This window comes from Platalea leucorodia (assembly GCF_965183815.1).
Source record: "Platalea leucorodia genome assembly, chromosome: 15".
NCBI classification, from domain to species: domain Eukaryota; kingdom Metazoa; phylum Chordata; class Aves; order Pelecaniformes; family Threskiornithidae; genus Platalea; species Platalea leucorodia.
In genome coordinates this window covers 4,560,155-4,573,217 of record NC_138837.1, presented here as the reverse complement: position 1 = coordinate 4,573,217, position 13,063 = coordinate 4,560,155, and the positions used below count along the sequence as shown (strand labels likewise).

The 13,063-nt window shown below is 57.9% G+C and overlaps 1 protein-coding gene across 4 annotated transcripts in view; it reads right to left on the bottom strand.

Annotated features, from left to right (window-relative positions):
- VAV2 (vav guanine nucleotide exchange factor 2) overlaps nucleotides 1-5,661 on the bottom strand; it is a 148,334-nt gene extending 142,673 nt beyond the window's left edge. For all 4 annotated transcript variants that reach the window (XM_082327367.1, XM_082327364.1, XM_082327366.1 and 1 more), the window contains exon 1: nucleotides 5,402-5,661. In XM_082327367.1, coding sequence (XP_082183493.1) covers nucleotides 5,402-5,605 — 204 coding nt within the window. In that variant the 5' untranslated portion in view covers nucleotides 5,606-5,661. The remainder of the gene's footprint in view (nucleotides 1-5,401) is intronic.
- Between the last annotated feature and the right edge of the window lie 7,402 nt (nucleotides 5,662-13,063).

Below are 13,063 nucleotides of genomic sequence, written 5' to 3'. Positions count from 1 at the left end.
CTTAATAAGAGCAAAACAGAGCGGTGGGCAGCCAAGTCATCATACCAATTACATTTGCTGTGTCTCATCACTCTCAAGAGCCCTAATAAAGCCTCCAGGCGCTGCAGACCGCGATGGATTATCTCTAGAGAGATGTCAATATGCTTCAAAATAAGAATCCTTAATGAGCTGACCATTACTGCTAACTTCAAGCCTGTGCACACACAAATACACACACTAAATATGTGGCTGCTTCATTTCAAGTATGCGGGAGATTTTGAAGCGTGGAAAAACAAACAAACAAAAAAAGGTATTTAGCAGCATTCAGGCCAATCTTAAAGGAAGGATGAATGCAACATGATATTACCAGGAGTCCTCACCTTACAGCAAAGCACACGATCAAGCCCTAGAAGTGCACAACTGCTTCGGTATAGGCACCAATTTCCATCTGTCTAAATGCACGGAGGAAGGTCAGCGTCACGGCAGGTTACGCCGCGACGGCGTGCTCAGCCAGCCAGAACCGTCAGGACCTGCAGGCTAGCAGGGCCTGGTGACACACAGCACCTTCTCCCCCAGAAAGCCACCCTTGCCACCCTGCTGCTGCCACCACCTGATGTTCACGCCAGCTTTCCACCAAAGCTGCTTTCTGAGTCCCGTTTCGGGCAGGGACCCGGGCACTGGTTGGGAATCCGGTTTGACCTACCCGGCTTATCCAGTGACTCGGGCACAACGGGTGGTCACGCTCCTGCAGTTTCTCCCTGGCTAATTATTGCCCAAGAGCCAAGGAAACAAGAGCACAGTTTGGACAGGGGCAATGGGAAGACGAGGCAGGAATTTGAGGGGTTATTGCCTTTTTCTTAGTTGTTCTCCCTTGAAGGAGCCCACATTTCCTTCAGCTGCAGAGATTTAGGAGCAGAAAGGCTCCTGGAGCGGGGCTGGAGGGCAGAGCATGGGCTGAGAGCCCTCGGAGGCGCTGGCGGTGGTGCCAGGCCCCCGCCGCGCCTTGCCCACCGGCTCGCTTTCCCCCGCTGCCTCTCAGGCACCCGCGATCCAAACCCTTTGCCAAGAGGCGTACGTTTCCATACGGCCCTCCATGGCATCCCCGCGAGAGGCTGAACCAGGACTGCTAGACACCAGGGGAGTTAAACCAGGGCACCAGCATGCCACCGGAGAAAGGACGGTGACCCGGCACCCTGCAAGCAGCCTCCGAGTCTTCCATCTTCCAGGATAATTCCTGCTCAGTCCCCCCCCCACAAAGGTGTCCGGCACAGCTGATCCAGCCCCCGCGAGGTCTCTGCCCGTACGCCTGCCTGCACAAAGCGCATTGCCCCAGCAGGCAGCAGCCTGCAGCAGGGCTCGCCCAAGCTACCAATATCTGTACACATCCAAGTCTCTGCCAGGAAGGATTAATTTTATCTAAGGCAAATGCAAAAAAATAAAATAAATTAAAAAAAAAAAAAAAAAAAAAAAAAAAAAAAAACCAAACAAAACCCACACCACCAAATATCAACCTCACCCAAATGTGCAAGTTTTTTATTGCACATATTTTTTATGCCTCACCATGCTGAAACACAAGTGAAGAGTCATTTAATGTGTATTTGACCAGAGACTTAACAAAATTCCAATTCAAATCTAATTATCGATGACAATCCAAAGCTCGGAGGTCTCCATCTGACTCACAAAAGCAGCTTGGGACACAAGAGCAGCTGTACCACAGAGTGCCAGAGGACTGGAAACTCGTGCCAGCTACAGGGGAGCGGGGAGAGAGGCGGCGAGACGGCTGTGCGCAGGGACGCGGGAGAGACGCCGCACCGAGCGCTGTGCACAGGGGACAGGGATTGCAAGCCTGAGGGGTGCTACATCTGCTCACATTTGCAAATAAAGATGTCCTTTGCATCACACTCTCTCAGTTGGCTGGAAAACCAGCTTGAATTACACCCCCTAAAATCCAATCGTGGTAACAGACATAATGATCAATAAGTACCAAGGGCAAGTACACGCATCCCACCTCCCAGCTCTGCAGAAATGGCCTCTACAGCACAAGCAATTAGCAGAAATGAAGTTTTACTCATCAAAACTGGACTCATATCCACTAACCCTCAGAAAACAGCTGGGCTTTAAGACTTTTTTTTCCTGCTTATTTTGTCAGTCTCGGTGGAGGTTCAGTAGCTTTGGGTCATCCCACCCTGCCAGGCACTGCCAAGCACCAGACTCGGGTCTCTGGAATCGAGCATGAAAATAAACCAAACTTGAGATCACAGCCTAATGAAGTTATTTTACTATTTATTTAAGCGTTGAGTAGTAGCATCAAGTACTAAACTACTGCTGTGTGGCCAGCCTGGCCATTTCACCAGCCCGGTTTCCCTGCTGAACAAGCACGGGAAGGTTGGAGGACGGGGACACCGGCTCACCTCCCCACCGGTCCCTGCAGCCTCACCGGCGGCGTGGCCGCGGACGGGACCCGATGCTTAACCTCAGCACGCAGCACACCTCCAACGGCTCCACGTCAAAACAAAGCAGCATGGAGGGAGATTAAAAAAAAACCTCACCAAACAAACACACAGCAGTGTCTAGATTTTAAAGCGTTTCTTTGCAGAGAGACGTGATTTCACCTCTGGCCTTTGAAACGATGCTCACCTCGGGCAAAAATCTGTTTCTCATTACGCACCTGCACAACCCCGTTTAATCCACTGAGAAGGGTAGATGACAGAATATTACTGGGTGTTTCAAGTCTAGCACAAGTGTCTTACCCCTGGCATTCTGACTGAATAATAAACAAAATAATCTCTGTAGTAAGGCAGGCGCCTGGTTAGCCAGCCCAGCCAGTCAGGCAAAACGCGCACTTAGCATCCAAACCCACCTCTGAAGTTTCTAGGCACACTCTGTCTTGCACATCCCTACCCCCGCGCCTGAGCGCACCACAGCTGCGGGACAAAGACGGGTTCCTACGCTCTTCTTCTGAAGTTGGGCCCAGAGAGGCTAAACTGCTCAGGGATAGCTGCAGCGAGGCCAGGCACCGTGGGGACGGCCGTCCCCCCCGGCTGGGCCCAGACCCCCGTCCTCCCTCCTCCCCGGGCTCCCAGCGCTGCGGAGGCACGGAAGGTAAAGAGCAGCAAGATGCCTCCTGTCTTTAGCTACCCTGGGGGAGAAGGCAGATTCCCAAATTCAGGAATTTCCAGAGAAACACCAAATACATAAGAGCAAGTAATAAAGACTCAAGTCTGGATTGATTCGGGTCCCATCCTGGCCAAGGACAAGCATCAGCTGAGCCTCCCAGGCCAGGCGACGGCTCTGCGCGCCCCCGGGGCTCGGCTTTGGCCAGGCTGGGCCACTCATGCTCCGGCGACCAGGTTCTCGCAGAAGTGACCGCCAAAGCCACCCGATTCGGCCAGCTCCCTTCCCACTCCTCCTGAAGCCAGGAAAGCAGCCAGGTGGGGTAGGCAGAAAGCAATGTCGTTAAGGCCAGCTGGGCTGTAAAGCATCACCTCCAACAAGCAACACCTGCCTCGGCAAGGGCAGCCAGAGCCTCCTTTCCAAACTGCCACTGGGATCCTCCCTGGATCACAGCTACCATCAATCCCATTCTTAATCCCCCCCCAGGGCAAACACTGAACTGAAATTAGGTTTGTAGGGCTATAATATTTCCTTAAAAGAAAAAAAAAAAAAGGCACAGTATGCCATTCCCAGCAGGTTCTAAGAAAGCACCAGTCCCTGCACATCTACGGCTCCAGCGCGACAGTTTATATTTGGAAACATCAGTTTGTACGGAAGACAGTTTGATCACAGTTTATAGCTTGGAAAGCTAAGAGGAAACCTCACAGCATTGTTCCACCCTGGAAGGGGCATCAGTACGTGTTGTTATTTACTCCGCGGCAGCAGGTCTCGCGCCGACGCAGGCTGGTTTCCACCATACGGCTGGGGTTTCCCGCCCCGGCGCCTTGCAGGACCGAGGTCTCCGACTCCGCAAGCGAGCGGCCGCAGCCTCGCATCCACGTGCGAGCAACAAAACGCGCTTGGCTCCCCAAAGCGCGGCTCCAGGTTTCGGGCCTGAACGCCTCGGAGGGGAGCTCACGGCTACCGGCGGTCCTCGGTCCCAGCAGCCCCCCCAGCACCGGGGTTACGTCTTGCTGGAGGAGGCCAAACAGACAAAACCCACCATTGCCCTGGAACAAAACTCTGGTGGAAGAAGGGAAAGGCACTTGCCGGATAAGCAGCGTGCTTGCACAGCACGTATCCAGAACTCACGTTAACATCATACATTATTTGTCTTTGAACGCTTCCATAAAGTTAAACAGAGTCTCGCATGCCCTTGCTACCAGGAAATTTCCCTTCCCTTTCACCAATAAAACCTGCTGTTGTTCAAAAATAGAAGGCAAGTTTACCGGTCACTTGTCAACACAGGGGCTGCCGGGTAGGGAGGACAAAGTACCCCTTTTCATTTGTTTTTAATTGATTTCACTTCCCAATTCCCATGCAAATGCTGCACAGCTTGGCTTGCAAAAACATAAGCAGAGCATTTAAACCCAAAACAACCAGAGCTCGGTGTTTGCCTTTTTTTTTTTTTTTCTCCGTTTGTTTAAGCCTGCTTCCACCAAAACAACCAGAAACTGAAAACACTTCCACGGAGGGAGCCCCGAAGCTTTACTGGAAGTTCCCAGCCCTGGAAGCCGCGATGGGAGCGGGGCCGGCGGGGCCGGGGCGCAGCCGGGGGCGGTGAACCGAGCCCCAGCCACCCCCGCCCCGGAGCAGCCGCTGCTCGCCCGGGGCTGCTCGCCCGGGGGCACCGGGAGCCCCGGCCCGGGGAGGGACCGGGCACCGCATGGCCGCGCTCCCTGCCCGACCGGCCTTGGGACGGGCTTGCACAGCACCAGGGCTTGGGTTTGTTGGTTTGTTTGGTTTTTTTTATTTGCTTATTTTGCTTTTAATCTTCCCGGCCAAAGTTTGGTCCCCAAGGCCGGTACCCTCCCAGGACCGCCCGCTCCTCCAGCGGATCAAAGCGCCTCGTTAAAAACCCCGAAGTAATCCCATCTCCTGCTCTCACCCGGATTATTTGCTTTTGTTTCGCGACGACTGTAAGCAGAAGGGGGGATGTTTCCCTCTTTCCCCGGGGTGTTTGTTCCTCCGCCCCGGAGCCCTTTCCCCTGTGCCGCCGTTCCCACCGGCGCTGCCCCCGGCCCCGGGGCTGAGCCCGCCGAGGAACCGGCAGCTACGGCGGCGGGGGGGGGGGTGAAGGGCAGCCGTGGGGGGGCGAAGCAAACGATCTCCCACGCACCCCCTGCCCAAACCCGCTCGCATTCACGCATCCCACCAAGTTTTGCGAGAGCAACACCCGCGCCCAGGGAAAGGGGTGCTCATGGGTGTCCCCCACCCACCCACCCATCCACCCATCCATCCATCCATCCATCCCTCCATCCCCTCCTACCTGGGACATCTGGGGCCTGAAGTTGATGTCCTTGAGGTCGATGGAGCCGGGGGAGAGGTTGTGGAGCAGCTGGCAGAGCAGCACCCCGTCCCGCAGCGCCTGCGCCAGGTCGAAGACCACCGCCGAGGGCCAGACCACCCGGTGGTTGGGGGGCAAAACTTTGCAGTCGATGAGCCAGCGGCCGCACTGCCGCCACTCCTCCATGGCCGCGGTCCGACGGGGCCGCCGCCCCGCTCACACACCCGGCCTTCCTCCCCCCCCCCCCCTCCTCCTCCTCCTCCTCGCCGCTCAGGGGCAGCGGGCGGCTGCCCGAGGGGCTGCTCCGCACCGCCGCGCCGCGCTACCGCCCCGCTCCATCGCCGCCCGCCGCCCGGGGAAGCATCGCTCCGCGCCGGGGCTCTGCGGAGGAGGAGGAGGAAGGAGGAGGAGGAGGAGGAGGAGGAAGGGGAGGAAGGGGGGCGGCGCGGAGTTTTCCGGCGGAGGGCTGCCCCTGCCCCCGCTGCGGCCCCACCGCCTCGGCCGGGGCTTAGGCGCGCCGCATCCTCCCGGGAACAAAGCGGGGGGAGAACGGGGACCGAAACCGGGCCCGGCGGGGCCGCCCCCGCGCAACTTCGTCCCCCTGCCCCGAGGAAACTTCCCGAGGGGCCCCACCTGCGCTGCCGCCGGGGCCGCCGCGGGTGCGAGTTTTCCCCGCCGCCCCGGGCGGGCGGGAGGAGCCCCCGGGCCGCCCCCGCCGCCCCTTTGTCTGCGGGAGCCCGGGCTCGGCGCGGCCCCGGCCGCGGCGGGGAGCAGGGGGCGGGGAGCGCTCCGCGCCGCCTTGGCTCTTTTCCCAATTATATTTTTTTTCCCTTTTTTTTCCCCGTTCCCCCCTTTTTTTCCTCTTTTCCCCCCTTCCCCCCCTTTTTCCCTCTTCCCCACTTTTCCCCCCTTCCCCCCTTTTCTCCCCCTTTCCCCCCTTTTCCCCCCTTTTCTCCCCTTTTCCCCCCTTTTCTCCCCTTTTCCCCCCTTTTCTCCCCCTTTCCCCCCTTCCTCCCTTTCCCCCCTTCCTCCCCTTCCCCCCTTCTTCCCCGTTCCCCCCTTTTCCCTCCCTTTTCCCCCCCTTTTTCCCCCTTCCCCCCCTTTTTCCCCTTTTCCCTCTTCCCCTCCTTTTTTCCCCTTTCCCCCCCTTTTTCCCCCTTCCTCCCCTTTTCCCCCCTTCCCCCCTCTTTTCCTCCCTTTCCTCCCTTTTTTTCCCCCTTCTCCCCCCCCTTTTTTTTCCCTTTTTTCCCCCCCTCGCTCCCTCCTGCCGCTGCTGCTCCCCTCCCTGCTGCGGGGACACCGCGCCGAGCCGCGCTGCTGCTTCTCCCTCCCCGCCGGCTCGGCGATGCCGCTCGGGTCCCCCCCTCCCGGGCCCCCCCCCCCGGGAACCCCCCCCCCGGGACCCCTGCGCTCGCCGGGGGCGAGCAGGACCCGGCCCGGGGCTCCTCGCCCTCCCTCTGCCCTCAGGCACAGGACCGGGCTTTGTCTGACCGTGCACTCCCACTCTTCATCCCATGTTTGGGTTGCAAATAGTGCAGGGGAGATGTTTAACCCAAACAAGCTATCGTATTCCTTGCCTTTCAAACATGAAGACAACTCCTATAATTAATTACCAGTGTATTTATTAAAAACCTCAACTCTCAGCCATTAACTCCTTGGCAGCAAACTCTTGAAAAATCTCTAATTTTCACTGGTGGCTTCCATCCAAATCAGCACAGTTTAAACAGCCTCCTTTCAAATCTGTTCTGAGTTTTCTTCCGAGATCCTCTCCCCAGAGTTTGTCCATTAATTTCCAGCCTGGCTTTCCAGATAGCCAAAGCCGGAAGCCGAGGCTGGGACGAAGGGAAGCTATTAACCTGGATGTCAAACAAATGCAACGCTAATCTCTTCCAAATGTAGCCAAGTGGAGATAAAGAAGAAAGAGCAACTCTACTGGCATGATCCTTCATTTCCAATGTAGGAAGCAGGGTCCCTCCTGTGAAAAACAATTGTTTAATTTTCCAAGGAAAGTTTGGTAGGCTTTTTGTTGGTTTTAAGAAGGCACTTCTTTTAGCCCGATGTGCTGGCACTCAATCGGTGTCGGGTCCGGCTGCGTGCAATGCCCGCTGCCCCGCCGGCAGGGCAGGGTACGTGTGGTCCGATCCGAGCGGGAGCAGCATCCGTACGCCCCAGACCCACAGTCAGAGCTACAGCCAGCCCTGGGTGTATTGAGGAGCACGCTGGTGTCAGTCCGCAGTTCCCCGTGCCCTGCGGAGGTGATTTCTCAGAATAAAGTTTCTCATTCTTTCAGTTCTTCACGAAGCTTTTCTTTCTGGCCGCCAGCTGGGTCTCCCCCAGCACCCACCGGGCAGGAGTCACAAGGCTGCTGAAAGGAGCCGAGTCCTGCCAGGGATAATTTTGGTTGACTCTCTGCTAGTCTGCCTTGTGAGGTCAGGTCTGTAGGTAGAGGACAACAGAGGAGTTTATTATATGTGTATAATTAAAGCTGCTAGCTACAGCCTGGCTTTTTTACTGGGCAATAAAAAGTGTGCTTGGCCCCTGGACACTTAGGAAAAATCACTGCAGCTGCAAAGCCGGCATCTGCGTGGGAGGTGTGGAAGCAAGTACGCTTCTCACCTACCTCTGCAACAACCAGAACGGCTGATGGCAGCAAAAAAAACCCCCTCCAGACCTGCAAGGCGAGGCTGGGTGAAGAGCAGGTATCCTGCATGCATTTGTGGGCTGCGAGGTGCAGATTACACAAATGTCCTGGAACAGGATGGGGTGCACAGGGAGGACCTCGACGCTGCTCTCAGGCTGGACCTAAAGCTAAAAGGGAGCTTGCATGAATTAAAGAGGTTGAGTTTTGTGCTAGAGGTGGTGCTCCCCTCTCCTGCCCCTTGGCACTGCTGGGAATGACAGCCAGGGAAGGACAGATAGCCAGGGAAGGACAGATAGCCAGGGAAGGACAGCCAGCCAGGGCAGGACAGCCAGCCAGGGAAGGACAGATAGCCGGGGCAGGACAGCCAGCCAGGGAAGGACAGATAGCCGGGGAAGGACAGATAGCCAGGGCAGGACAGCCAGCCAGGGCAGGACAGATAGCCAGGGTAGGACAGCCAGCCAGGGAAGGACAGATAGCCGGGGCAGGACAGATAGCCGGGGAAGGACAGATAGCCGGGGAAGGACAGATAGCCGGGGAAGGACAGCCAGCCAGGGCTGAGGCTGCTGACCCCCTGGCAGAGGCTGACACCACCCTCTGCTGGGGACCGAGCGCGGAGCTTCTCCTCTCCGCTCCCGGCTTCGCTGGATGCGCCGGTAGCCCCTTCTGGCGTGAGGGAAGCCCGAGCGGGGGCCGAAGGCGCCAGAAGACGAGCGGAGAAGGAACAGGGCGCTTTCCCCCCCAGGCGCCCGCGTAAGCAGCCGCAGGCAGCCGGGCAGGCGGCTGCTGCCCGAGGGGAGCAGGCGGCCGCGCAGCCGGGGTCCCGCTGCAGAGGGGTGCGAGGGGGACGCGGCCGGGGGAACCCCACGGAGCTGCTGGGGAACAGCACAGTCCGGCACAGAACAGGCAAAACTAGTCATGAGAGAGAGAGAAAGGGAGAGGGAGAGAAAGGGGGAAGGAAAGAAAGGGAGAAAGGGAGAAAGGAAGAAAGAAAGAGAGGAAGAAAGAGAGAAAGAGAGAAAGAAAGAAAGAAAGAAAGGAGGGAGAGAGAAAGAAAAAGAAAGAGAGAAAAAGAAAGAGAAAAAGAAAGAAAAGAAGGAAAGAAAGAAAGAAGAGAAAAAGAAAAAGAAACAAGAGAAAGAGAAAGAAAGAGAGAAAAAGAAAGAAAGAAAGGAAGGAAGGAAAGAAAGAAAGAAAGGAGAGAAAAAGAAAAAGAAACAAGAGAAAGAGAGAAAGAGAAAGAAAGAAACAAGAAAAGTTAAATGCACAAACATGTGTGAGGAGATCGTGCCTTACAAATCAACCAAAACACCCCTGGGAAATGGCCACATTGCACAGCAATGTGTATTTTCTGTAATGTTTGGTCAGCTCCTGGGAGAAGAGCTGACGCCCCGGTCAGCGCACGCAGGGAAGCAGCCACCACGCTGCCTCTCCGGAGCAGCCATCTGAAAACATCCCTTAAATACACGGGCCCCGCCGCCAAGAAATCCCCATCTCCAAGCCAGCCAGTGCCTACGGATTGCCATTGCCACCTTCTGGATTAGACCAAGTGTGCACCAGCCTGTCCCAAACCCGCTGCTGGCTGCCAGTGGCCCAGCAGACGGACAGATGGCCGTCTGTCCCCAGCTGGAGCCGGGGTCCCCAGAGCAGGAGCCGTCACGGCTGCTGGCACAGCAGAGCTCGGGCACCGCCAGCCGCCGCCAGCAGCCGCCCGTGCAGCCTGGGTGCCGTTTACATCACGCCCTTCGATTTTGTGATCTCCTTTCACCAACTATTTTAGGAAACCTGAGCAAGTCACAACTCAGCAAACACCCTGCTCAGCCGGGGCTCGATCGGCGGGGAGGGCCAGAGCACACAACCACGGGAGCGCTGCCGCGTTAAACTCCTAACATCCACCGGGTACAGGCAGTAATTCTCTGTCTGGCTCATCTACTGCTGTAAACACCTGATCCACCCGCCCAGACAACTCGTACCCTGGAACAGTCACTGCAATTATCCTCCTGCTAAGGGCCCCGCTCTCCTGCCAGGAGAGCTCAGGTCTTCGCCCCTACCCCAGGCACGCCGCCTCCACGCGCAGGCAATGCAGGTTACTGCTGCCGCTGTGCCCAGGGAGAGCAGGAAAATTAACCTGGCGCAGCCCGGTGCTGGCAGGAGGGATGAATCATAGAATCATAGAATCGTCATGGTAGGAAAAGACCCTTAAGATCATCGAGTCCAACCGTTAACCTAACACTGCCAAGTCCATCTATACCATGTCCTCAAGCACCACATCTATCCGTTCTTTAGATACCTCCAGGGATGGAGACTCAACCACTTCCCTGGGCAGCCTGTTCCAATGCTTGACCACCCTTTCGGTGAAGAAGTTTTTCCTAATATCCAACCTAAACCTGCCCTGGCGCAGCTTGAGGCCGTTCCCTCTCCTCCTATCACTCGTTACTGGGGAGAAGAGACCGACCCCCCCTGCTTCAGCCTCCTTTCAGGCAGTTGTACAGAGTGATACGGTCTCCCCTCAGCCTCCTCTTCTCCAGGCTAAACAACCCCAGCTCCCTCAGCCGCTCCTCATGAGACTTGTGCTCCAGACCCTTCACCAGCTTCGTTGCCCTCCTCTGGACGTGCTCCAGCACCTCAATGTCCTTCTTGTAGTGAGGGACCCAAAAACTGAACTGGATTCTCTTCTTGTCCTGGTGCAATGGGAGCAGTCAGTCAAAAATATTCTTTGTTTAGCCTGGAGAAAGGTAGCGTCGGAGAGCGCGGCTCCACTGGAAAAGGGCTCTCAACCCGGGTACGAGGCAGGTGGAGCCAGCACCTTCCTGGGCATTTCTCTGCGGAGTCTCGTTCACGGGGCCGTGATGCCCCAGCTGTGCTGCCTACAAATAACACCCTCTTCCCACCGCCACCGTCGCACTCCGGCACAGCCTCGCTAACCAGCCCCTCTCCACCGGCCTGCACCCCCAGCAGCTTTCCCTTCAAAATCAGATAGACCTAAACCGTATCGCAGTCCTAAGGAGCTGAGCAGGGAGAAAATTGCCCAGCCCCATACTGCAGCCGTGTTTTACAGCAGAGGTAAGGCCCGAGGCAGCTCACGGGGAAAGCAAAGCAGGCACAGAGATCTCCTTGGAGGAGGGAGGAGAGGAACAAAGTCTTGGCCGGGCAGCACCGGGGTTTCACCTTATCCATTCCACTGCTGCTGCTTCCAAGGTTTATTTGGGAAGGGTCCTGTTGGCAGGCGTCTCGGGGACTCATGGCGAAGGGTCAAGCGGACGGTCAGAGACAGTTGTTGGTTTTCCAAGGGCTGCAGTTTCCAGTCCTTCTTCTTGCCTCATCTTGGCAACGTAGCCACTCCACTTACCGCCGCCTTCTGTTATGCTCTGAGTTTGGTGATAACAGAACTGGTAATTTTTCAGAGACAACCAAGACACCTCATCCATGCCAAAAAACGAAATCTGGTTCCATTAAACGATTTTGCATTTTGCTCTGCAGCTTCCACAAGGTGGGGCCTGGGCTGGCTCCTCCGCGCTAGCGGGAGGCGGATTAAGCAGCAAAGTCAGGACATTTCTGATTGATAGTAAGCATTCCAACAGTGTATTCCTCCTCCTTTTCTTTCTTCCCTCTTCTTTGTGTTTGGGCTAAATCTTCTGGGAACGGGGAACTGCAGCACGCCTTCTATCTGACCGACGTAAACCATTGCATCTTCTTTGTGTCCATGAAGGCCAAGCGGAACGGCAGCAGCGCCTGGAGTAGCTCTGCAAGAGGAGCGTATCGGGTCCTTAACAGGAGATTAGATGGCGCTGCATTCACAGCAGATAAGAAGATTGAGAGCTTAAATTTAGCATCATCAGAAAAAGAATAAGCTCCACAGCTCTCTTCAAAACATATTTCTCACTGTGCTTGCCAGGGGACGGTCGGGCTAAGGAAAGGCGCTGGAGCAGCCAGCGATGATGAGCGGAGGCGGAGGAGGTGCTGCTCAGTCCCGCTCCTTTTCCACGCAGTCCCCCCACAGACGCGCCCCTGCGGCTGCCACAGCCGTGGTGGCACCAGGCTCAGCACAGATAAGGATGTCCCCTGCCTGCCCTCAGCCCACGGACGGGCAGTCCCTGGGGTATAAAAACTGCGGTGTTTTAAAGGGTACCCCGCACCCTCCCAGCACAAATGGCCGCTACACCAGGCACCCACCAGGAAGGAGGTAAATCCCACCACTCTCCCACGGGCGGTGCTGGACTGGGTGGGCAACAGCAGGCTCCCCCAGTTCAGCCCCCGTGTTCCCATGTACGATGCCACGGGCTCAGCGCACCCAGGGCTGGGTGTCCCTTTAAAATGCTCTGTGCACCCAGAGGGTGCTGACACCCGTGGGACCCACGCACCCTGCTCGGGGAGCCCCACTGCTGTGCCCTAGCCCCACGCGCCCCACGCGGGGTGCTCCACCGCCGTGCCCCGGCCCCATGCGCCCAGTGCAGGAGCCCCATTGCTGTGCCCCAGGCTCACGCACCCCACTCGGGGTGCCCCACTGCCGTGCCCTGGACCCCCGCACCCCACTCGGGGAGACCCACCGCCGTGCCCCAGACCCACGCACCCCACTAGTGCTGCTCCATTGCCATACTCCGGCCCCACGCACCCCACTCGAGGCGTTCCACCGCCGTGCCCCAGACCCACGCACCCCACTCGGGGAGCTCCATTGCCGTGCCCCGGCCCCACGCACCCCGCTCGGGGACCCCCCCGCGGTGCCCCGGGCCCCCGCCCGCCCCGGCCCGCGGCCCCCCCGCCCCGGCGGCGGCTCTGGCTCCTCCCGCCGTGATGCGCTCGGGGGCGGCTCCGCGGCTGCTCCGCCGAGCGGCGCCGGGGCCGGGCCGGGCCGGGCAGAGCAGCACGGTGGGGCCGGGCGGGGCCGGGCCGCGCAGCACGGTGGGGCCGGGCGGGGCGGGGGGTGCAGGGGGCCCTCGGGGGGCCGTGGGGGCGGGGGTGCCCCGCGGGGGGGCGTGCAGGGGCGGGGGGGGGGGGGCAGGAGAGCC